Genomic DNA, 24,966 nt, shown 5'->3' on the forward strand with positions numbered 1-24,966 from the left:
AACACGTGGGCACACCAAGGCCCAAGGGAGTCTGGGAAACACACTGTCTCGCGGGCTGCCATATGCCCAGCTAAAACTTTATTCTCATAGAGGAGGCAAGGATGGCTCACTGGAGGATAGGCTTTCTTTTGATATAAGAATCGACTTGTAGTGGACAAAAATGTATGTCATTGCTCTGTACAGTATCATTTGGTCTGGAAAACACTACTGAAGTCCAGTTTCCTCCATTCATAAATGAAGAAGCTGAGGCCTGAGAGGAGAAGACCGTTCACAAGGTCACACAGCTTCTTGGAATCGCTGGGCCTAGACACCACGTCTCCTCAGTTTCCTCCTGTGCTGATCATGCAGCCATGCGGTGACAGCACCTCCTGGCCTTGTGATGATTTCCCACAAATATTCTCCCATTTCTGTATTTCCCACAACTCTTGAGATCTAATCATGTCTTCTAGGCTGGAAGAGATAGCATTCCGAACTCCAGGGTACATTTTTCACGGGTGTTTATGGGCCAAGGAATGCAGTGTCAGGTTCTGTTTCTAGCGTGCTTTCTCTTACTTACCTTCCCTCTCTATCAATCCATCTTTCCTGTCCATTGACCTAAGGGCTGTTGCTCCATTGTTTCATGTGTTGGTGAATGTTCCAACCCACATCACAAGGACAGTGCCTTCTATCTCCTGCCTGTTTCTCTAAGGAAATCAGTAACAAAATGCTCTGGAGGCACCTAACAAATGCTTATTGGATCAATGGATGGGTACGCTTGCAGGAGTGAATGAAAGCTTTTGTACCTGGCCTCTGATGATGACATCATTGATCCTTCATCATAGAACATATGTGAGGAGCTCAAAAGACATTTCCCACAAGCAAGGAAGAAGTTGTCCTGATAAACCCAGGCCAGAAGAAATCCCAGTTACAGCAGCTCCAGACCCCCTTCCTCTGAATTCTCCCAAGCCCTTTCCTGAGTTTACAATGGCGACAGCTAATACCATCATCACACCTGACCATGTACACACTCTGTTCCCTGTCCCAGATGTGGACAAGTCTAGACTACCGATGGCAAACAGATGTTTTTATCATGTGTCAACCTTGACTGATTGGCCGTGCTGCCTGGATCACTGTGTTGACAAGCCTTTGTCACGGCTTCCAGGTTTGGGGAAAGAGAACTGTGATAGTGAATGACATCTGTGCTGGGTATGGAATGAAGGAGCTGAGGTACCTACACAATGTATCTGCCTTTCCTGCACAAGGCCCTTTTTATACATTGAGACAGCCTTTGTTTCCCCTCTGAACATAGGGGAGAAGGGACTTGTGTATTCAGAGGTCCAAATGGCCATGGGGTGTAAGTCCCCACAGAGGCTGGGTGGCAGTGATAGCCAAGTTATAGAGAGTAGTCATGTAAACACCAAGAGCCAAAGGGATGGAGACGAACTCAGGAGTCGGGCTGTGGGCTCAGCTGGGGTTTAGGTTCCTAATGATTCCTCACACAGGACACATTTTGATTTGTCCTTATACTACACTGAGTGGTCTGAACAGGACACCTCCCCTGTGATGGTAGGTGATTAAAACCTAGTGTCCTCAATGGTCTATTCTCACCACTCCTGCCACTCTGAGGCTGCTGACACTTCCCAGCCTGTGTTCTACAGAGCACTAGCCTGGCAAGATCCTCAGGGAAGCTCACCATAGCCTCTATTTGGAGACTCATGGTAGACATTTACATTTTAAAGGCTCTGAGTAGGCCTGTATTAATGATACCAGTACAGCGTTTCTTCTACCATTAGCCACGAAACCTTTTTTTTTCCCCCAGAAATAACTATTAATAGCCTATGGAACTAGTATTCAAGCAAATATATTTAAGGAAATACTGTCCTAGAATAGAAAACCTGGATTCTTTATTGCCCAGTGGTACCCTTTCTGAGAGAGCTGACCAGGGTCAGGAGTAGTCAGTAGCCAGGAGAGTGAAGCAAGTGAGCCAGCCATTCTTAGATGTAGCTGTGACCTTGGCCTCACATGACTCCTGGAGCCACCTGGCCTTGGCCTATGTGATCACCAGTAGGGCACTGACAAAAAAGAGTGACACGGTCAGACAAGGACCCAAGAACTTGACTTGGTTAAAGATTCCTTCTCCAGAAAGAGGTTATAACTCTCGGCAAGTGCTAAGATTACACCAGCGCATAAAAGCAGTGTGCTTTTTAATCTGCTCATCCTCCCTCTGGGCAGGACACAGACAGGAAGATAAATGAAATTGGCATTTTTTATTATGTACCTAGCTTGGTCCATGACTCCCCGGGGCAGTGGGGAGAGTGTTTATCTGCATGCCTCATTTAACCCTCTTCAGGCCCCCTCTGATCACTGGCTACTCTTCTCCCCTGTGCCCAGCTGACCCCTGACTGTCCGTTAGGCACTGCGGTGACTTATTAAGCTCTTTGGGACACAAGACAACCATTTCTCACATCCTGCTCTATGGGCCCCTCCAGGTGCTGGCAATTAATAATATTTTGTATGCATGACCTGGAGTGCCCAGGGATGGGGCAGAAAGGGGCTGGAAATCTGGGTTTGTGCCAGGCGCACCCGCCATTCCACATAACATTAAAAGCCAGATCACCTCCCACTGCAATGCCAGCCAAAGATAAAAGCAGACAAGGAACAGCCATAGGAAAAAAAAAAAAAAACGAAAAAAAAAAACACCTTACCCTAGCCAGATTCTTGGGCCCTTGTCTGCCTGCATTGCTCCTCATGGCCATGCCCGACTGGTGGTGACAGGCTTTGGCCAGGTTGCCCACATCTGAGAATGGGCTGGCCATTGGAGCAGCTGTGCCCTTTATCCACCCCTAATTCCAAAATTAAGAACCTAAGCTTTGGAAACTGACAGTCGCTGGGGTCAGAATTCTGCCTCTGCCACTTACTCTGTGGCCTTGGGAAAGTGGCTCAGTTTCTCTGAAGCTCAGTTTCCTCCTCTATAAGACAAGGATTCTATAAAACTCTGCCTCAGAGGATCGAGGGGCATAACACATGTCAAGCATTCAGCTGGAGCCTGGCTCTGAGCTCTGCCTCCACACTAGGGTTCTTTTCCATGTGGTGACATTCCATTCAGCCTCCTCTGACCCGGAGTCAATGAACAAGTCTGCCTCCTCCCTCATCCTCCAAGCCTCTGTCTCCGCAGACAACATTAGCACAGATCGATATCGCAGCTACAGCTCAATCATGCTTTAATTTCTCTTTCCAGGCTGAGGGTTCCTGGATCAGGGACTATAGGTTCAAAGGGTGGCTATTATTTCATTGTAATTTTTCAACAGTCTTGCCCTCCGGCCTCAGTGGTCTGAAGGAGCAAACATGCCAACCTCCCTACCTGGGGGGAGATCGATGACGAGGCACCCAGGGGAAAGGAAAGTCCAGGCCATCGGAGCACCCTGTTCATCAACAGAGGCAGGGTAGCAAGGTGAGGTGGGCCATATCTTGATTCCCAGATGGTCCTGGTCTCAAATCAGCCTCTGTGCTCAGGACAGCTCTGTGGAGACTCCGACTCCGGCACAGCTCCCAGCGGGTGGCTGACAGGGAAGCAGCTATGTCTATGAAATAGAGATGCTGGCTGTGACAGGACTTGGAAGAGGCTGGGGACCCATAAAGTTCTCCCCTTTGCAGCCTGCGGCAACATCCTGTGCTATTTATCTGCTATTAAATTTCAGCTCACCCAAGTTCTGGGAGGCAGCCGTATGGAATGATGAAGTTGCACCTGCCCTGCAAGGTGCTGAGCAGAAAGGGGCCATTTTCTCCTCTATCTAATTCCAACTCCACGCAGGCAGCAGACATTGATTTTTTTTCCTTTCAATTTTTTTCTGGCTGCAGCCAAATGAGGTCAGAAGTTAAATTAGTCCTTGGAGGTAAAAAGCAGCTGCATTCATATCCCCACTTTCTGCTGACTTTTGCTGGAGCACACTGACAGTTTCCTTTCTGTTCTTTACAGATTCAGTACAGGAGAGGCTGGGAAGATCTTATCCAGCTGTGGAATCCTTGGGGGGGCCCCTTTGAATGGCGAGGGCGCTGGAGTGACAGGTATGGCTTCTGTAAACCTCTCTATCCATCACTGAAACCCCGTGTTCAGAGTGCACCCTGCCCCAGGAGGGCGGTGTCTGTCTCCCCTGCTGTTCATCTCACTGCATGCTTTTTCAGTTCACACCTGTATGTGGCTGTCGGTCCATCTCACACTCCCGTGATGCTATTCACCAGGCATCTTTTAGACACCAACTGTGTATTCTCTGTACTAAGTACTCTGTATTAGGTGGGTGCTGTGGGATATACAGAGATGACAAGAGCCAGTCTGTCCTCCAGAAGGTCAGAGTCTAGAGCTGTGGACCCATATATCCAGAATTAGTTAATAAAAATTAAAAAAAAGGAGGGGCAGGTCAGGACCTAAGTTCCACCTGGCAGAGAGAACTGGAGAGCAGGTGCCTCATCCCATAAAGGGGTCCTATGGCGTTCTGGTCCTGATGACGCCATGTGCTTTGGATGGAAAAGGTTTCATTTTGGGGGGAGTTAGGGGAACTGAGGCAAGAATCTGGATGCTGTTTTTCCTCAGTCCAGCTGGGTCATTGTCCTGCCCTACTGGTCTGGACTCTCACGGTTGACCAATGCTCAGAGTAGGAGTGAATGGAGCTCAGCAGGTCTCAGGTGCCCCTGTTGGCCATGTCCCAGGCAGTTGCTCCCTGACAGCTGACCCGTGGGGAGCCGACTGTGTGGTCAGAGGTTCCTACACAGAGGGAGCTGGGCTGGCATTTCCCAGCTGCCAAGAGGACTGGTCCCTGGTTCCACCTCCTCACTGACCGAGAATGAGATGGCAGCCCCAAGAGGGACAGAGAATCTGTGACAGGTACTTGCTCCTCTGGGCAGCCAGCAGGGCCCAGCCCTGTCGCGTTCCTCTGAGGACCTGTGCATATCTGTGCAAAGTGCTGAGATACAGCAGTGGCCACAGCAGCATTGCTGGGGATAGGGATTGGGGGATATGTGGGGAGAAGTGGGGAGTGGAAAAGAGAACATGATCTAAAAGGAAGTGCAAGCATTCAGACATACGGGAAAACAAGACCCAATAAGCAGTGAAAAGCAATACCCAGAGTGTGGCCCAATGGCCCTGGCTAGGCTGTGGCAGGGACCTCTCTGATCCTCCATGAGCCTGACAGTGGATGTAAGTGGGCACTCAGCAAATGGGAGATGGAAATACCATTGGAGTGAACGATAGGAAAGCAAGGGAGGGGAAGAGGGAGGAAAAAACCACATGGATTCGTAGCATAAACCTGGTGTGACCTCAGCTACACCCTGGAGAACTGGGCAGCTGAATCCCCTCCACAGAAGGGGAATGAACTTGCAAAACCAGGAACCACTGGGCTATGTTTTTACTCACTCGCCCAATCTCCTTTTCTCTTGCCTCCGTTCTTCCTATCTTCCCAGGGGTACCCTTTACCCTTTCCAATGTAAACATGAACAACCTCTGGCCTTTTCCAGTTCTCCTTCCCAATCATTACACCAAGCTGCCAACTATGGCCCAGGGAGTAGTACAATTATCCAGAATCCTGATTTAGGGGTAATTGTTGGGGATAGGACCGGAAGAGGAGCAAATGTCAATGACACATTCTTCTGGGGTGGGAGAACAGGAGCCGATGTTTGCCCATGTCTCCCATGCTAGATATCAAATGAGCGGTGAAGGCCAACAAGGGACACTAGAGATCAGGAAAGAGAAGCCTCCAGTGGGCAGGCGTGTTCAGGGAAAGCTTCATGGATGGGAATGAACTTGAGTTCAACCACCAAAAATAAGTATCACTCACTTTGGAAGAGATCACTGTGCAGGTGGGAAAGAGTTACAGCGTGTTCAGGGCCAACAAGCTGGCCTGAAGCAGAGGAACCAGGGCGAGAAGTTAGGAGCTGGGGCTGAGCCCAATGCCAGCCTAGAAGTTTGGATTCACACGCTCTAGGCCTGGGGGTTTATGAAGGCCTCTGAGCGGCACAGAGATGTGTGGACTGCAGAGGCTGGGAAGATGCACCTGGCAGGACCTGCTCTGTAGGATCAGGTATTTTGGCTGAGCTCTGAGGTTCACCATTTCCCATGAGAAACCATGCTGGAAGGAAGTGACGGGGCCGTATAATCACTGTCTCCATGCAGGTGGTCAATTTCCTCCCTACTTTTTAAAGAATGGGGATGGATGGAGAGAGCCAGATGGTCTAATCTCAGTCATAATTGAAATTTCAGCCGCACTTAAAGGAAAACTTGCATGAATCGATAGCGTATTGATTTATACTACATTTATTTTCCCTTACACACTGCAGAAAATGTAATTATCGCTTAATTATCAAATTACCACAGCACATCTGACTGGCTCAACCTGCAGCCAGGAGCCTGAGGGGTGGTCCCTGCCTTGCTCTCCCAGCACAGAGGTGACCTAGGCCCTCTATGCAAGGCACTTACAGAAAAAGATCTTATTATACTTCTTCCTCTGGGGCCTGTTGCCTCTGAGGGTACCTCCACTTTGAGGTGGGGACACCTGCTCCCTTCTGCCTGTGAGGGTCTCCTCCTTCACCACAGACCCTAGGACTAGCTTCTGGAATACATTCCCCCAATGAAGTGGGCAATTTTAATTATTAATTAAGAAAGCAAAAAAATATTGCCTGCCTACTATGTGCCAAGGCATTGTGTTAAGCCCCTATGAGAATATCATCATGGTGAGCAAGGCTCATGGAACTTGGAGTCTAGTGAGAGACGACAAGAAATAAACAAGCACTTGTAACACAGGGTACTAGTGCTGAGACAGGAGTGGCACAGGGTGCCCTGAGGCTCAAAGGAGGGGCACTGACTTCGGAAGTATAGTGGGGGTGTCAGAGGGGAACAAGCTAAGTTTCCTCACAGAAGTGCCTTTTAGGAGGAAAGATGAGTGAAAATTATCGGGTTATAAGACGGAAAGAAGGAAGGGCAGGAGGAGCCTCATGGTGAAGGCCAGGAGGCGGGAAAGTGGGGACAGGCAATAAAGATAATCGTTGTTGCTGGAGTGTAGAATTCAAGGGTGGCCGTGGGGTGGGAAAATAGGGAGTTGCTCGGGTAAAGCTGGAGATGTAGGCAGAGGCCAAGGTTCTGTTTCAGGAGTCTGAACTTCATCCTGAGAGTAAAAGGGAACCTCTGATGTGTTTTAAGCAGGGAAATGCCACAATCCGATTTCTGTCACAGGAAGATGATTCTGATGGCAGTGTGGAGAATGGATGGGAAAGTGAGCAGGACGGAGTTCAGGGAGACCATTTAGAAGTCCAAGAGGGAGGCCAGGGTTCCTGAACCAGGAACACATCAGGGAGGATGGAAATAAGCGGATGGCTTTGAGAGGACTTTACGAGGTAGAGTCATCAAATCATTAATGTTTGGTGATTGATGGAGGGGGTGTGAGAGAGAGGGACTCTCATGTTCTCTTGGGCAACAGGAGGCAGCAGAAGATGAGTGCAGATTGGGATGAGTTGATTTCAAGGCCACTGGGGGAGTCCTGGTGGAAATGTGGGATAGACCGTAGCCTGTATCCAGCTAAAGCTAAGGAAAGATCAAGCGAAGGATCGCCTGGAAGCCATCAGCATGTAGAGAAGTACCGAATCGTGTCACTAGGTAGAATGACACTCTCCTCTTGCTCCCAGGAACTAATGGACACTTTACAAAGGCCCCTGTTGGGCCACATGTGGTTGAGATGAAAGGCCCTGGGAGATCTCACCCTATGTTCTGTCTGTCCATGCTCAGGTCTCTGGAGTGGCAGGAAACCCAGGATCCGCGGAAAAGCCAGCTGCATGAGAATAAGAACAATGGCGAATTTTGGTATTTATGCTCCTTTTAAAATTATATTTTAAATCTTTAACTACTGCCCCAACCCTCAATCCCTACCCCTTTCCCTAAACTTTTGTGAGACTAGAGATTAGCTTTGCAGAGACCTGTGTAGAGGGAGCCTTTTCTCTCCAAGACACAGAAACTTTGGACTAGAAATTACTTGTGTGCTCTCAATTTGTGTGAGTATTTCAGCTCTGAAATATTGGAACTTCCAGGAAATGTTCATGGTAAAAGGGAATATTGGCACCAATGCTTTGAAACCAACAGTTTCCTGGAAACTAGGATGCATGTTTATTATGCCTGTGTCTTGTATGCTTCTTCTTGGGACCGTGGAGCTCCACAGTCTTCCTTGGCATAAATTCCAAAAGTGCAGCTCAGCTCAGTGTTCATCTTCTAGCCCTGATTCGAGAGTTCTGGGTGAGACATTGTTGTCATTGCCCAGCAGCTATGTAGGACTAGATGTTTTGAAAACACATTTCTAGCAATATGCTCATATCTTAAAGGATATGGTGGACATTTTTATGATGGGTTGACTAGTTTACTTAGTGACATAGTTAAATAAAATTTAGCATCTGGGAAAAGGTGGCTGGATCTAAGTAATTAGGAATCAGAGGGAGAAATGTAAATAAGAAGGAGGAAGATTTCCAGTATCTCCAATTTAATCACAGCATGAGGTGGGATTTTAGGTGTTGAATGCATTCTATTCTGATAAAGACCTCAAGAGTGAAATTGGCAAAGAGCCTTAGGGAAAGGCAGTTTTCCTCGCAGTGTGTAGAATCCATGGTGGAGAGAGACTGGTCGTCATCCTGCTGGCCCTGAGTGAGCTCGCAATTTGATCAGTGGGTTGAGGAGATGACAGTTAATGATACAGCCCTTGCAGAACCCAGAATTTGACTCACCTCGTCCTCCCAACCACTGGAGGGAGCAGAAATGTACTTGACCACGGATAAACCAGAATGAGGGGCTGATCTTGGGGTGGGTCAGTAGTAAGTCAATGGATAATATAGCTGGCAGGCAAAGGTATAGTCAAGTGATGGGAACTCCCACCCTAACGACAAAACCAGGGGTCATTAAGTGATGTGTATCTGTTTTTAACAGGATGTCATTCCGAGATTTCCAAGAGAATTTCTCCTGTTTGTTTATATGTAACCAATTTCCAGTCAACCTGGACCATGGAAACATGCCGCATGAAAGGTGGTCTCAAATGGCATTTAAGGACCACGTTGGTAATTATTCTGCCAGACGGGAAGCTGCCAGCCCTAGCCCTCTCTGGGCTTCAGGTCTCGATGGCCCCTGATTCTGGACCATCAGCCCAAAGTTGGAAGGAGAGGAATTTGTCAGCCTAAAACAACAGCTATACTTCTCCAAAGGAAATGGTTGCTGGTGTGGGTGGGCAAGAGAATCTCAAATGTGCCTCCCCCACCCCTTCGTGCTCTCACATCCCACTGTCCTTCTACTGACCTTCACCCAGCTCCCAAGAGTAGAACAGGCTCACTGCTCTTTAGTAGTAACCCAGGGCAGTGGGGATGCTTTAGACAGACACTGGGCAAAAGTGAGAGTCTGGGTTAAACCCATGCCCTTTCTACATACTGGTTTTGTGAATCTGTGAATAGACCTGGTCTCAGCCTCGCCATCTGCAAACATTGGAATTAGTAATCCCTGTCTGCCCCTTGAAACCACAAGCACCACCCAGACATAAAGGAGAATACTCCTGCCCCCTGGTTTGGTGTATCCTGCCGCAGTGTGCTGAGATCCCAGACGTGGGTCCTCAGAACCTGTCTTTGGGCTCGCTTGAGTGGAATCTTGCTGGTTGTGACCTTAGGAGAATCACATATTCTCACTGCAGCTCCCACTTCCCATTTGTGACATGGACGAGTGAAACAGCTCCCTGGGAAGATGAATCTGAGTATGCTTACATATCCTTGACAGGAGAGAGAGGCTGTGTAAACAATGTGTGTAAGTGAGTGTGAGTGTGAGTGTGAGTGAGAGTGAGTGAATGTGTTTGCACCTAGACATGTGCATTCCTCTCCTGGGCACCTGCCTGTCTAGAATGGTTTTCTTGAACGACGCCACCCCCCAGGGTGTCCCTCTTCAAACTCCCTGCTTTTCCCTCTGCTGCTCAGACAACGTAGTCACTGGGAGGCCATGGGCAGATGCTAAGAAGCCTGCGTCACTCTTGTCAGCAAATTTGCTAATTTACCTACCTGAACTGCACCTGTCTGACTGTGGGGCTAAAACCCTCTTCCCTGGAGATAGTTCATATCAATGGACTAACCCACATTACATATCGGGGCCATTTTTAGTAATTCCTTACAAGACAGAGATGGGAGCCAGCACGCAAGCACCTGCTAGGTACTGCGAACTCACTTTAATGTATCATTTCGTTCAACCTCACAAAAGTCCAGGACCCTGATGACCCTCTGTCTCCTCATCCCCCTTTCACAGCTGCCCAGCTGTGTCCCAAACCTTCTGATGCGTAGTCATTCATCTCTGTCTTGACTTCTTTTCATTCTTTCATGCATCTGAACCTAATGGTGTTCACATCCTTTCTCTCTCTTGCGCTGGCTTTGATGCACACGCTTGGGTGGTAGAGTATTATGAATTGCCATCTCTCCGTCTATGTTCCCGTCTCTGTGGGTGCTTCGGTGGTTGACATCATTTCAAGACTCAGATGTTATCACCAATACATACGCTCATACATACCTAAGGGCTCTGGGATTTTTCTTATAAAACTAGTCTTCAACTTGACAGTTTAAGAAACATTTTCCCCAAGTGGGAATATACTCCCCCTCCTCATTTTTAAAAGGAGGAGACTGAGGCTCACAAAATAAAGGTGCTTGTTCCACAGCTAGTAACTGTGGGAACTGGGACGTAGGTCTTAGGTCTCCAAATCCAGAGTTTCTAACCCAACCCACCAGGGCTGCCTGAACTGGGCCTGGCCCCGTCCAGGGGTCCCAGGAGCCAAGCCGAGCTCTAGTAACAGCTCTTTCTCTTGCAAAAGGACCTCAGGAGAATAGACAATACATCTTCACGGTGCCAGAGAGCACAGAAGACAACAATGTCATCGTGTCCTTCAGCATCATGCCACAAAGTTTAAAGGCAAACGAATTTCCACTAAGCTTCCATGTGTACAAGGTAAGAGCCTGCCTCAGGGCTTGCTCTTTGGGGACATTTGTGTATAACTTGTGGGGCGAGAGCAGCCCACCAGATTGGGAGAATTCATTGAGCCACAGTCACAGAGATAAAACTCAAAAGGACTACAGAGTTCGTCTGGTCCAACTCTGTAAATTCGCAGGAAAACCGGAGACAGAGAGGAGATTAGACTTGACTAAGTTTATAGTGGGGCACCGCTCCTGCCCATGTCACTTGTCAGCACTCCCTGGTATACTGCAGGCTCTAATACTTGTTGCTCAAAACGTAGTCTAGTCCAAGACCATCTGTTGTAACAATGCAGATTCCTGGGACCACCCCTGACCCGACCCGTCTGAATCTTCACAGACACAGCCTGAAAATCTGCATTGCAATGAGCTCCCTGGGTGATGCTTATGGACTTGGAAATTTAAGAATGATTGGCTAAACTTTGGGAGGAGTTTAAGAAAAAAATAATCCTGGGTATAAAGCCAGGGGGTATGTTTTTCTTTTATGTTTAGACTACAGCCCCTTCACAGCTCAGTGGTTGGCTCGCAAGCATCTTCTTGACCACTCATCCAAAGCCCCTCCCACTCCATGGCACCCCCAACCAGCTTTTCACCTCCTAAGGGGCCATTCCCCAACCCACAAGCCTGCACACACCCCAATTCTGAGTACTGTTTTCCCCGAAAATAAGACCTAGCCGGACCATCAACTCTAATGCATCTTTTGGAGCAAAAATTAATATAAGACGTGGTATTATATTATATTATATTATATTATATTATATTATATTATATTATATTATATTATATTATATTATATACCGGGTCTTATATTACAGTAAAACAAGACTGGGTCGTATATTAATTTTTGCTCCAAAAGACGCATTAGAGCTGATGGTCCGGCTAGGTCTTATTTTCGGGGGAACACGGCAATCAGGGAATTCATTTTTGAAAATGCCACTTACAAGAAAAGAGTTACAACAGAACATCTATTGCCTCTGCTCCCTCCTCCTGCCCCAAATAATTGAATGCATCCCAAAGATTAAGTGAATGGTTCTTAAATCATATGCCCACAGCCACGCTGCACATATTGCATGACCAAGATTATGCAACTGTCAAATGCTGGGATCCCCTCTCCTCATATTAGACTTGAAGAAACTGAGGCTCAGTGAGGTGAAGTGACATGGTCAGAATTAATGGCAGAGCTAGGGACGGGGCACCAGAGTCATCCAAGCTGGTAGTCAGACACAGCCACCACCTCTGGCTGGAGCTCTGATTACATCGTCTACAGGAATCATCTCAGTTTCTGTTCGTTGAGACTAGGCAGCGCTCACCACCATGGGTCTCAGCCTATGTATGGGAGGCAGGCCTGCTGGGCGCCCACTGTCGTGGTGGAGCAGTCCTGTATGATGACTCGAGTTCACTCTGATAAGAAGGCCTCACGGTGATACAGTACTTCAGAGCTCCAAGCATATTCACATTCATTGTTCCAAAAACCCTGGTATCCCCACTTTTATGGATGTGGAAGCCAAAGCTCAGAGAGCAAGAATGACCTGGCCAAGGTGTAAGTAGGAGGCGATGGGGGAGTGCTTGATACTAGAACACCTGGTCCCAGGTTCAGGGCTCCCAGTAGGGCTTAGGCCCTAACCTTCCTGGTGACGCTCACAACTCCAAGAAACACAATGATTTTGGCTGTAGAAGGAGGAGAACCCTTTGGGTTCTGCGCTCTCTAGGCACATTTCCACTTCCTAGTCATATGAAATCAATGGGAAAGAAATTGTTGGGACTTAGCAGAGTATTTTTGAGGTGCCTCAACCCTGCTGAGGCTATGAAAGGTCATCTCCTGAGGACGCAGTAGTAGACAGTTCTCATTTTCATTACCACCAGGTACCCGAACACCCTTTCCACATGGTGGGGGAAGCTTGGTGGAAGGCAGCACCTAGTTTCTCACTGCAGCAGAGGCCAAATATTCCCTCCCCCAGCCCTCAGATGCAGCCAGACAGATTTGTGACCCAGGCTTACCCAATTAGGTGCTTCCATCGTGCCCCATCCCACACATACACACTCTTGGTTACTCTGGGCTTTGGCTGTTAAGGATGTAACTAAAAGAAGTAGGACCAGCCGAGGGATTATTTGCAGCAAATCTTTGGGCCCAGCAGCAGCCATGTGAGCAGATCCTGTGCTGTTGTCCAGCTATGTAGCCATCTCATCTGGCTCCTGCCCACTCTCTAAGCTATATTCTCTAGATGTCCCATTGACTCTATGAGCTAGCCTTCCCATAAATAACTTTCTGCTCGACCTATTCTGGCTTAGTTTCCATTGCTTTCAGCCCCAAGCCTCTCAAATGATTCAGGTGCTTTCCAAGAGGACCCTCATCCTCAGTGTCCCCCTATTCCCACCTCTGAGAAGAACAAAAGAAAAGGAGTGGGAAGGGTTGGGAAGAAATTGAGACATCTGGTCTACTCAGCCAGGCTTGAACAGTTCAGAGCACCAAACAGGACTACTAAAAATGTCTCAGCCAGCTCTTCTCTTTCCTGATGAGAGACAGACACTCAGAGAAGAGATTAGGGCTGCCTAGCACACATCTCCTGAGGGTGCTGTTTGCATTGTCATCTGTAAGTCTGGTGCTCCAGAGTTGGACCTTGTGTTAACCTGTGTTAACTGATTTGCCCAAAGTCTTTACAGTTAGGAGCCCTGGCGAGATTGTTATCATATCTGTTTTTTAAGTGCTGCTAAGCCCATTCCGCTACTTTTCAGCTAGAGATGCATTATTTCTTATCTGTCCACTTTGCTAAAGGGGCACTCAGACCCGAGATCTCCTCAGTCTCCCTGGAGATCCCAACGGATCTTGCAGGATCCTGATTTAGTTAAACACCAAAAAATAGTCCAGATCTTGATACCTCAAGGGACACTTGAATTCCTTTCACAGTTCAGCTGAGAAACACGCTATGTCGGTACCAGCAACTCGGCTCTCAGACGTCTCCAGGGCTCTAATGGTGTTTGGGGGTAAAGTGCTGCCCAGATGACAACTATTGATATGTGTGGTGCTCCAGCTCTGGGGTGGGCCTGAGACTCCCCAACTACTGTGGGAGCACTGCCCTGCCTTACATCAAACTGAACATGGGTGGTGTACAAATAGGCAAGGAGAAGACAGGACAGAGAAACAGGACAAGTGTGGACAACGCGTTTCATCTTCTCCCCAAAGCTCCTCCTCCAGGCTGAGACTTTCTATCTCCCTTCCAGCTTACTCAGTCTCTGGAGTAGTCTGCCTGGGCAAATCAAGTGGCCTGTACTCTCAGGTATGACCCAGGAGCAGCAGTGGAAAAGAAGTGCCACCCACCTGTGGAAGACAGTACCTGGTGGTGGGTCTTAACCCACCAAAAGAAGCAACATAGCTTGCTTTATTTCTACCTCTGCTACTTAGACGGCTGAGCCTCAATTTCCACATCCATAAAATAGGGAGCCCAGCATCTGCTTGCAGGATTATCGTGACAATCCAACGCATTACACAGAAGCACTTTGCAAACTGTGGAGTGGCTTGAAAATGGGCCACATCCTCAGGGCTTCCTTCTGCCACATAGTAAGACTGGATTGTAGATATTTCATATGCACATATCCATTCCCTATAAACACCAGAGAGCCTAGAACAAATTCTCATTACGTTTTACAGTGGTCTGATGGGACAAAAGGAGTTTGCAGCTCATAGGAGCTCGGATGTTGGGGAATTTACATTTGGTCCAGATTCTGTCTTACCCCCAGACTCTATCAATGTCTCACTTTTCCTCCCAATTTTATCATCATTCCTATGGCAGGTAACTAGAGCTGCTTGAGCTGACAGAGAGAGTCTCCTCCTTGTAGGCTCTTTCTTTCCCTCCTCAGTTGCCTTCCCCTTCTTGCTCCCTACAATGGTTTGATTTCCTTTATCACAGCTCTGCATAGGGAATGAGTAATGGTCCATGTTCATTTCCGGGTGTGCCAGGCAACAGGCTGACCATGTGAGAAAGTATGCAGGGCCCTGAGCCATGTTTCTGGGATCTGTTTGCCTTTGCATATTGGTTTGAGTTCCTGAACCTGTTTTTTTCCTTCTTCCCCACAGGTCGACCCTCAGGTATGGTTCACCCCGGCCCTCACTGGGCTTCTCAAGCCTCTGTTGCTGTCCGTTGGTAAAGTGTTATGCCTCTTCCAACACCGGTGGCCTTGACATGTCTCTTGCTGATGATAAGGCTTACGTAGCTGGTTCCCATGTATTTGAGAGGCAGGGCTAAAGGGGGTACCTCTTATATTCTTCGTCAGCCCCCAAATTCACCACAAACAGGATGCATGCTACGCAAATGCAACTTCCAGCCACATCCTCTCACACCTCTTACAACCAAATTGTCACACATTCTAAGTAGATATTCTGACTCAACATTGGGGAAAGGTGGCTTAAAATATGGTAAGGATGGAGAAACATAGATGGAGTTTGGAAAACTTAATGTCACATGTGCTCAAACCCCTTAATTGGATGTGGGTTCTGTGGTGCTCTTGCAGCCGGGGGAGGTGCATGTGTCTGAGGACCCCTGATGGAAGGGAGAGAGTGGGTGGTGACTGTAGCATGAGGGCTGGTCCAGGGAAGCTCCTCCAGGTTTTCCAGGGGCATCCCAACCGTTAGACAGAGGCCAGACAGTGTGTCTCCAAGTAGAAGATACTCAGAAGCCCGGGCAGCAAAGCAGGCAGCAAAGAGGCCTGTCTGTCACAGCAGTAACCCAGCCCCAGAGCTGGACTTAGGATCAGATTTTGGTCTCCGGCTCCCCAGTCATGGAAGTGGAACTTCTGAAAGGGCTTCAAGGAAAGCACTCAGGTACAAAGAATAGGTCGGTGTTCCAGTTTCCAGAGCTGGAGAGTGGAGTGGGGACTTGATCCAGGGAACATGCCCCCATACTCACACTTATGCTGCCATTGAGCAAGTCTGTTCTGAAGGATCAGGAGCCTTGACAGGACCACAAGGGGGCAGTGGAGGGAGAAGGGCAGGAGAGCAGGCAATCTTCTAGATTGTAAGGGGCACAATACCCATACATGTGTACCTGTATGCATGAACACATGTTCACGCACACGTACACACACACAGCCACAGGTCAGTGCTGACTCTCTGGAGAACTGATCTCATCATTGCTTTTGCCAGAAGGGCCCAAGAAAATCATGCTCCAAACCCACTGGGGTTGCTGTTAATGCCACCAGAATCACTTTGGAGGTTCCACCCAGCCCCCTGCTGCATACCTGGGACAGTGGCCTAGCTCCTATCTCATCTTAAATCCCAGCCCTGTCCCCACCCCCTAAAAAGAAACTCTTCCCTTCTCCCTGTTTTTCCCCAAGGCAGAGCTCACAAATAATCATTTCATGCTGCGTAACCATTCTAAATGGAATCCCCATGCTCGACTGTATTGAGGAAAATTTATTTAGTAAGGGGTTTTTATTATGTAATATGTATGTGACATCCAGTAATAGGAACTGCATTATATTTATTGTTTTATCTCTAAGAAAATATTGAAATAAAAGGAAAATGATCAGGGCCTATTATTCTTCAATGAGAAGAACTGTCAGGGCTCTGCTGGAAAGATGAGATGGAGGGAGTGAAAGGAGTCCAGCTCTGTAGTGCTGTCACAGTCCAAAGGGTGCTTTGCAAAAGGTTGGGGACAGAAGGTGCATTGGGGACTCCAAAAGTAATTCAGTGTTGGAACAATCTCACTAGTTTTCATGGAAATCTTCTTTATATATTAGCAGAGAGATAAACCCAGAAACCCAGGATGCTGTTAGATTTAATGAGGCAAAACCGTGTGTCAGATGTCTGTGCATTCGTTGTAGTGTTAGCATCTATATTAAATAACAGTCTAAACCCTATTGCATTGTGGGAGTTCAGGTAAGCACCATCTTCTTTTTCAGGGCCTCTAGTGCTGTTGTGGTAAATGGAGAGGGGTCTGGAAGGTAGTGGGTCTCTCCTGATAGCTGATGCACACAGAGAGCTTTCTTACCTTCATCATGTTTCCTCTAGTTCCTGCAGTTTGGGGAGATATTGCCATCCACCTTTTATTCCCCATTCCGAACACCTTGCAACGGCATAAAGAGTAAAACCAAGTGGAACTTCACAAAATGTTTCACTCTGAGTCCGGGGACGTATGTGGTGGCCGTATCTGTGTGGAAAGAAGTTGAGTTCTTGCTCCGAATCTTCCAGAAAATGCCAGACAATGACAGGTAAGAATCTCTGGAGTTCTAAGTGTTTTATTCTACTTAATTTTATAAAAACACATTGTGTCATTCTGTGCAGCACGTACTGTGTCAGCATGGGTCCCACTCTCAAAATGCTCACCACAAAGGGGGGCAAGAAAGTCTGTGGACCAGTAACTAGCCCACAAACAAGAAGGAACCATTGCTCTATGGAAATTCCAAGTCATGCGGGAGGACAGAATGGAGGGGCCCATCTCTGGCAAGAGGTCTGCAGGAAGGCTTCTTGGAGGACATGGCATTTGAGCTAGTCCTTGATGGGAAACATAATTTAGTGTTTCAAAGGGGAAGGCAATGCAAGTGGAAGAAAAAAGCATGAGCAGAAGCAGGGAAGTGGGTGAGCAAAGGGCTTGTTAAGTGATGTCGGCCATATATACAGGAGGGTAGTGTGGGACATACATGATAATTGTGTGAAACGTGGCCAGAATGTGGGGTAGAACGGGGAGAAAGTGAAAAATGGGCCTGAAAGATAGAGTCCAATCGTGAAGGGTCTTCAATGCCAAGGTAATGGTCAAGACTGGTATCAACAAGTACACACCCTGCTAAGTGCCTCAGCCCCTCTTGTACCCAAGGTACTATAATCATGGCAGTCTTTACAGTTAAGTATGGACGAGGCCTTCTGAATCTGGCATGTCAGACAGCCACTGTGCCGCCAATCAGAGTTGGAACTTGAAAAAAAGCTTACCTGCCATCTTGGTAATGGGGGTTGCAGTACATGCATATTTGGTTATGAAAAGAACCGTTTACTAAATGGTTTGAGGACAAGATGACCCAAAAGACTGGACACATGGTCAAGATGCTCGTCTGTCTGCTGACTGCCATGTCTGCCCACTTCACATCCTGCTGTGCTAAGGCTGTCCACTCAAGTCTGTGATATACATGTCCAGGGCCACCTAGGCTGCCTTTCATACGAAAATTTCCTTTTAATAGTGAGCTGGTCATCCTTGTCACACTGTCCCCCTGATTTTCTAGGAACCTGGGCAGCAATTTTAACCTCGGAACATTGAAGGTAAGTGTGCGGTCAGGTTTGGCTGGTAAGCTTCTTTGGCCATAACCCATCCCCAAGAGTTCCTGTCTCCTTCCTTCTTGCCTTATCACCAGCCAATGAACACAGAGACAGCATATGAGCCATGATGGTTCAAAGAGGCAGGGAAGAGGGGAGAAGACCAGGCCTCCAAGGCCAGGCTGGATCCTACCATCTTCCTTCCACAAATGTCCATTTTCCCATTTCCCTAACGTTTTTATCCGATGCTAGATGAAGCCTCTGTCTCAGATCCGGGGGTGCTTGTGCCCTCACTGTACCAGACAGGTAGCCTCCTTCCCCAGAAATTTGATGGTGCCTACTTTCCCTTTGATCCAGGCACGTCTTCCAGAGAACGGCTCCCAACAAAGCATGTTCTACAAATATGCTCAGCAGGTATAGTACTTAGCATGGAGACAGGTGATGGAGGGACCAGAGAGAAGGAAATCTCTCCCTGGCTTTATCAAGATACAGAGGAAAAGTGACTTGATGGGCTTGTTTTATCAGCCTCTTTCTCTGGATGTCTCCAGAACTGAGCTGGCTACCAAACCCTGGAGAGAAGGGACGCCCTACCTGGGTGACATCTGGGATGAAATGTAGAGCTTGTAAAGGGAAAGGCTCATTATGGAGTGTGTGTGTGTGTGTGTGTGTGTGTGTGTGTGTATGTGTGTGTGTGTGCTTTTTAGATATTTAAGCAAGCAATTGGCAACACCCCTTGAAATCTTTCCTTCTGCCACTCTGCCATCTTTCACCAACCTTGGCATTATTCCTCCCGGGAGCTGGCCAGCTTCAGAAAGCACCAACAGCCCTCTTCCTGCCAAGCCACCTATGTGCACAAGGGATTTTCTTAATGGTTTTATAAGCCACTATGAAGAACTTCTTGACTTGTCAGGTTAAAAACAGCTGCCAAGGGCTCTGCACAAGGAGTTTTTTACCATTAATTATCATGTCGGTGTGGGAAGTAGAAACTATTATAGATGATCAGGTGTGTGGAGCCAGCCCTGGGCCAGTCGGAGGCCAAGGACAGGAAGGATGCCAGGCAGTCAGAGGGTAAATGGGCCAGTGAGGACCAGGAGGCAGCCCACAGGGAAATTATTTAGGTAACCTGGGCCCAGAGGGACACACAAGGAGAAATTTAAAATGTAGCTGGCATGAGGGTACATGTTGCAAGGAGCAGCTCAGTATGGGACCTCCTCGAAATCAATAAGGACCTAGGATTCAGATCCATATATGGGCTGATTCAGAATGCCCTTCGTTTGATGCCAGGTGATTGTCCCCAGTCAGTGAGCTCCTGAAGGCAGGATACATCACGTGCATTCTTTGTCCCTAATACCTATTACTTCCCAGGCATAGAGAAGGTGCTCAATCAATTTACATTGAATTAGACAGATTAGCTTCCCCAGAGCAGATGCCCAAGCTAAGGTCACTGCCCCCAGGTGATCAGCAGGACCTGATCAGAATACCTGAGACCAAGATTCACTCAGGGGCAGATGGCACAATCCTCAACATGGTCCATGCACCTGCACATCCGAAATAAAAAAATGTAATTGGTCAGATGACAAATGGGACAGATTCCCTAATTAGGACTTCTCCAAACAACAACCAAATGTCTCCTCATAGAGAGTAGCTGGAGTCTTTATAGGAATTAAATAAGACACAGGTGCAATTTTGTGCCAAGGAGCATGGCCGGGAAGTGGAAGCCGGGCTGCACTCCAGCCCTTCCCCCCCTCCGCTGGTCACCCTTGAGCAGGGCCATCATTCTGCACAACCTGACAACTATGCTCAGAGGTTGTACCCTCCATGTTAAATTGAGAGTGAAATATTTTCCATGCGTTCACTGTGTCCTCTTGTATCCCTTGTATCGGTTTAACTAGCCTTAAACTAACTTGCTACTATGGCTACCACCACCACGAGTTACCTTCATTAGCCATGGTGGTGGTGATGGTACCATAACCCGGGGATGCCTGTGGGAAAGCAAGGACACACTCGGCCTTGGGGTCAGGTCCATCTATCCATCATTTATTCAGTTGGAAAACATGTCCCAAACACCTCGGCTATTCCAAGCACCACGCTAAGCTCTGGGAATGCAAAGCGTCCGTCCTTGGGGATCTTAGGTTGAGGCGACAAAGGACAAGTCTTCAGGAATTCACTGAGGCTCTTATTGCCCTCCTCATCTTCCTGTCTGCATCTCCTCAAATGTTTTGGGGTTTATTGGGTGCCGGGTCCAGGTCAGGGGCTGTCCTAGGGTGGGCGACATGCAGAAGAAAGGAGACATGGTCCATGCCCCAAAGCCAAGTAGATTCTGGTTGGTGATTCCATGTGACTTAGGGTCCCTCACCAGCATGTCAACTGCTCTTCAAAGCGAGGTGCCATTATTCTTTTGAGGAAAAAACTCAGTTGATCGTGGGCACACCGCACTGACATAACCAACCAGTGAGGCACTGAAGAAGTGACCTGAGGGCCAATTTCAGACAGTGGCAGGATATGTTTCTTTGGGGCATTGTGAGGGAGGGGGCACCCTCCTAGCTGAAGGACTCCAGTAAGGACAGGCTATCGGACTGCTTTTGCTTTTGGTTCTGTGTGGTGAGAGCAATTCTCTGGGGTGCTGGTTCTCAAAGACCCCGAGGAGGCACCTTCTTCCACATGACCTAGTGCCACTCTGCAAAGCCACCTGCTGAGAGGCCTGACTCCAGCTTTCCTCCAGGTAAAAGCTTGTCTGGGGTGTTGATGTCACCTAATCCCCTCAGTTTTACCAGGCTGAAGTAAGAAACAGCCACATATAGAACAGCTCTACTTCTCTGTAAAACCATCATGGAAGACACTGCCCACAAAGGCACTAGATGTCGCTGGTAGAAAATTGAATGCAGTTCATGCCTCCGGAAGTTCAGGCCAGGACAAGTTTCTCTCCCCTCAACTTCAGTTGCTTCCCAGGGAGAACCATGATGTCTCCCTTTCTGCTTCAGTGTCTGGGAGGACTAATGCTAAGTAATTGCTCAATTAGAGTGGCTTCTCTTAGCCTCCAGGCCCAGCGCTTTAACCTCCTCTCACCACATACGCACATTCAGTAGTCATATTTTCTTAGTCTCTTTCTGGAAGCAGATGGGGAAACACACGTACAGGGCTGAATTGATTCATTCAATAATACTTCTCCTGAGGGGCTCCCAAGTGCCCAGCACAGCAGGGAGGAAGCAAACATTTCTTTCAATCCAATAAAGAGTAAAGAGATAAATGCAAGGTGACCCACACAAAGTATCAAATGTCAGGAGTAATCAGCACTACAGATGTTCAGGAGAGGGAGTTATCACCATGGCCTGGAGCTATCAGAAAAGGCTTCATGACACAGGTGAGATGGGCACTCGGTGGGAACTGTTATTAGAAATCTGAGTGTTTTTAGAGTCAGGCAGGTGTGCCCCGAAGCTCCTGGGGACTGAGTGATTCCTGCATTCCTCCCTTGTTTGGATCAGGGACAGAACATCAATGCTGCCCAGCTTCAGGGCCTTCTCAACCAGGAATTCCTGAAAGGTAAGAACCTGCTGCCCCCAGCCGCATCCCCACTGCCACTCAGTCCAATGCCACCCTCCCAGACATTTCAGGTCCTCCTCTTCTTCCCCATCTCAGGACGTCCAGGGGATACATTCTCCTTGGATGAGTGCCGGAGCATCGTGGCTCTAATGGATGTATCCTTTTCAGTCATCCTTCCACCTTTCCCCCGGCTCCAAGAGCCCATCTGCTCTGAGGGCTTGCCCAGGAGTCTAATTAGGATGTTGGAGAACGCTTTTCTCTCAATGTTTCCTCTTCTTCCTTGGTACTAAGAGCTCACTGAAGAGCTTGGGTTTCTGTGGGTTCTACACTAACTCCCCAACTCTCCAGCACAACCACAGCAACAACGACAATAGTTACCCTCTCCCAGGCATCCATGGTGAGCCGAGGACTGTGCTGCTACATACGTGTTTCTTCCTTGCAATTCTTGCAACAACCCTCTGATTAGAAGCATTATCATACAATGAAAGAAACGGGCGTTCAGAGAAGTTAAGTAATTTGCCCAGATCACACATCTACTCAGAATTCGTGCCTGGATTTCTGCCTCTGTGCAGCACCAATGGGAACTATTTTCTCTCCATCCCTCCCCTTGCCACTGGAGGAGTCTTCACTATTTAAATGCCTTACTTAAGAAGCCCTGATAAAGACGACCACTGAAACTTGTAGAAAATGCCTAGGTCTACACAGCAGTGGCACCCCATTATTAATTATGCTGTATTTGCAGATGAGGAGGCCGGGGTTGGGGCCATCCAGTGACTTGTCCAAATTCCATGGCCACACGTGGCAAGGCTGGGAATCACACCCAGGTCTCCTGACTTCTCTCTCCAAGGAGCCATTTCTCTCCTGCCCACCCCATCTCCCCACTGGCAGGAAGGACTAGCTCTACGTGGGCCTCACCCCCAGCTGCTGCCTGTAGATCTTTCTTTGGGTGTGTGCTGTCGGCTGGGAGAAAGACAGATCCCCAGCCCTTTCTTTCCTAACAAGACTCGACTGGGAATTTGAAGCTAGCTATTGTTGAACAAGAGGGCTTTCTGAGGAAATCATGTATCAGGCCCTGTCTCTGTCAGCAGGGATCGGAATCACTCAGAGACACTGCCCATCCCTGCAGATGAAGCAAAATGGCCACGCAGCTCCACGGCCTGGGGCAGATAACTCGAAGGGTGTCACATCTGCCAGGCCCCTGCAAAGCAGTCTGGTCTTTTCTACCCTTCCTCCTGCTCACACTCCATTTCCTCAGAGATCCATTCCTTTCTTTTCATGGGTTCTCATTAAACCCGTTGTATGGAGTGACCAGGGCTGGCTTTAACACACTTAATGCATTCTATCCACTCATGTGCACACTTTGCACACATTTTGTTGCTTCAGGAGCTGACATGACCCCTTCATGCTCTGCCCCACTCTCCCCTGCCAGGGGCCCCACTCCAACTGATGAAGGCTTTGGGGACTGTGTTTTGGGCTTTCTCTCTTCCCCAGGATGCAAGAGATGTTGGCGCCCTCTTTCTCAGATCTTTCTTCTCCTTCCAATTCACCATTTTCCCTTGTAAAATAAATCTAAGCCAGGTCCCTTTCAGACACAGCAGGAGGCAGCGGGCATGGGGCCACGTCCCATTCTGGCGATGTTGGACTATGTTACTAGCTGATGGATGGAGAGCTCGTTGTCAGGACCCTGGCCCCTCTGCTCCCTGCATGATGGACTGGTTAACTCTTTAACTCCCCAGCAGCTGAAAGTGAATGGACGGCTGGACCAAGGGGAGTTTTCAAGACTGTGGACCCGTCTCGTCCACTGCCAGGTACCAGCGTGCTTTTTTTGACTCACATTCTTACTCCATCCAGTTTAGCAGATATTTACTGGGTCCTGACCCTGCATCAGGGTTGAAGGACACAAAAGCAAAGGAACCTCACCCCTGCCCTCAAGGAGAGCTCCCATTTTGTTTGGAGAGGCATATATGCACCACCAGAAGACAATGCCTGATCAAGTGGCAAGAGGAAGATTGCTCTAGGAGGAGAAAGGTGTCACTGTGGACTATAGCTAGAAGCACCAGGTCGCCTCACCCTCCTCATTCCTCCCCGGCCCACTGCGGCATCCTCAGCTGCTAGTTCACCGTATTCCCTTCCTCTCCATCACCCAGGAGATACGGCAAAATCACAGGTGTATCCTGTTTCCCCATTTGTAGCACAGGGTTAATCACAGTACCTAGCTCCTAGAAAGATTAAGTAACTTGCCCAAAGTAACACAGCTGGGATGTAAACCCAGCAGTTTGGTTGTAAAGTCTGTGCTCTTAACCACCACCTTACGCAAACTCTTTAAAGAGCTGTACACCTCCCTGGAAAGCAGTGAGCCCAGTCTAGAGGGTGAGGAAGAGGGGAGGGCAGGTTGGTTGAGTGGAACCAACCTACGGGCCCGGGAGGGGAACTTACAACCCAGCAGCTGGAAGTCAGAGCGGGTGGTTTCATCACGCAGAGCCCATCCCTGCTTTCCTCTGCCCTCAGCGGGGCTGCCCTGCCTGCCTCTGAGCTGGGCCCACTCGAGTTTTAGTGAGGCAGCCTCCAGAGATGGAAAAGGGACTTCTGGGACCTCCCTCTACCCAGGGCATCTTCTTCAAGCTGGGCAATGGGACTTCACAAGGGCTTCTTGCTTATTTTCCATATCAGAGTGTTTTCCAGAACATCCAGAAGAACTCTGGGGTTTTCCTGAGCTCATATTTGCAGGAGGCCGTAAAGAATACAGGTAACGCAGGGGATCCTTTGAGCCCCAATGACTGTGGGGGAGGGATGTGTGTGATGCACAGCCCTAGCATGCTGCAGACGAGGCCGGTGCAGCGGTGTGGGCCGTCAGGAGAGAAGAGAGCTGCAGCTTCCGGGTCCTCCCCTGGTTTACACTGGCCTCTGTGGGCCTCCAGGCTCCGGATTCAGACTCCATTTTGCCCTGCCTGAGTTCGCATGTGCCAGTCAACTTTCCCACTTGCCTTTCTCCCCAGCACCACTCTACTTGTGAGAAAATAACCCCGTATGATTGATACCCTACCAGAAACCAAGCTCCCCTTAGAGATGCTTCCAGTCAGCCTCTGGGCCATTAGGGTTCAATACCCACGGGAGGGCTGGTACACTCTCTTCATAGAGGGTTTGGGGCGAGATGAAAGCTATGGCATCTGACTGCTTCAAGGAGACAAGAGCCTTCAGGC

The 24,966-nt window shown here is 48.5% G+C and overlaps 1 protein-coding gene across 1 annotated transcript in view; it reads left to right on the top strand.

Annotated features, from left to right (window-relative positions):
• CAPN13 (calpain 13) overlaps positions 1 to 24,966 on the top strand; it is a 131,122-nt gene that overhangs the window by 93,573 nt on the left and 12,583 nt on the right. Inside the window, exons 8-19 of the mRNA XM_033125215.1 lie at positions 3,956 to 4,044; positions 7,748 to 7,822; positions 8,930 to 9,057; positions 10,833 to 10,966; positions 15,062 to 15,073; positions 16,994 to 17,193; positions 18,196 to 18,232; positions 18,584 to 18,640; positions 21,709 to 21,766; positions 21,863 to 21,921; positions 23,506 to 23,574; positions 24,437 to 24,512. Coding sequence (XP_032981106.1) covers positions 3,956 to 4,044; positions 7,748 to 7,822; positions 8,930 to 9,057; positions 10,833 to 10,966; positions 15,062 to 15,073; positions 16,994 to 17,193; positions 18,196 to 18,232; positions 18,584 to 18,640; positions 21,709 to 21,766; positions 21,863 to 21,921; positions 23,506 to 23,574; positions 24,437 to 24,512 — 994 coding nt within the window. The remainder of the gene's footprint in view (positions 1 to 3,955; positions 4,045 to 7,747; positions 7,823 to 8,929; positions 9,058 to 10,832; positions 10,967 to 15,061; positions 15,074 to 16,993; positions 17,194 to 18,195; positions 18,233 to 18,583; positions 18,641 to 21,708; positions 21,767 to 21,862; positions 21,922 to 23,505; positions 23,575 to 24,436; positions 24,513 to 24,966) is intronic.

The sequence above is a fragment of the Rhinolophus ferrumequinum genome, chromosome 13, assembly GCF_004115265.2.
Source record: "Rhinolophus ferrumequinum isolate MPI-CBG mRhiFer1 chromosome 13, mRhiFer1_v1.p, whole genome shotgun sequence".
In the NCBI taxonomy this organism is placed as follows: domain Eukaryota; kingdom Metazoa; phylum Chordata; class Mammalia; order Chiroptera; family Rhinolophidae; genus Rhinolophus; species Rhinolophus ferrumequinum.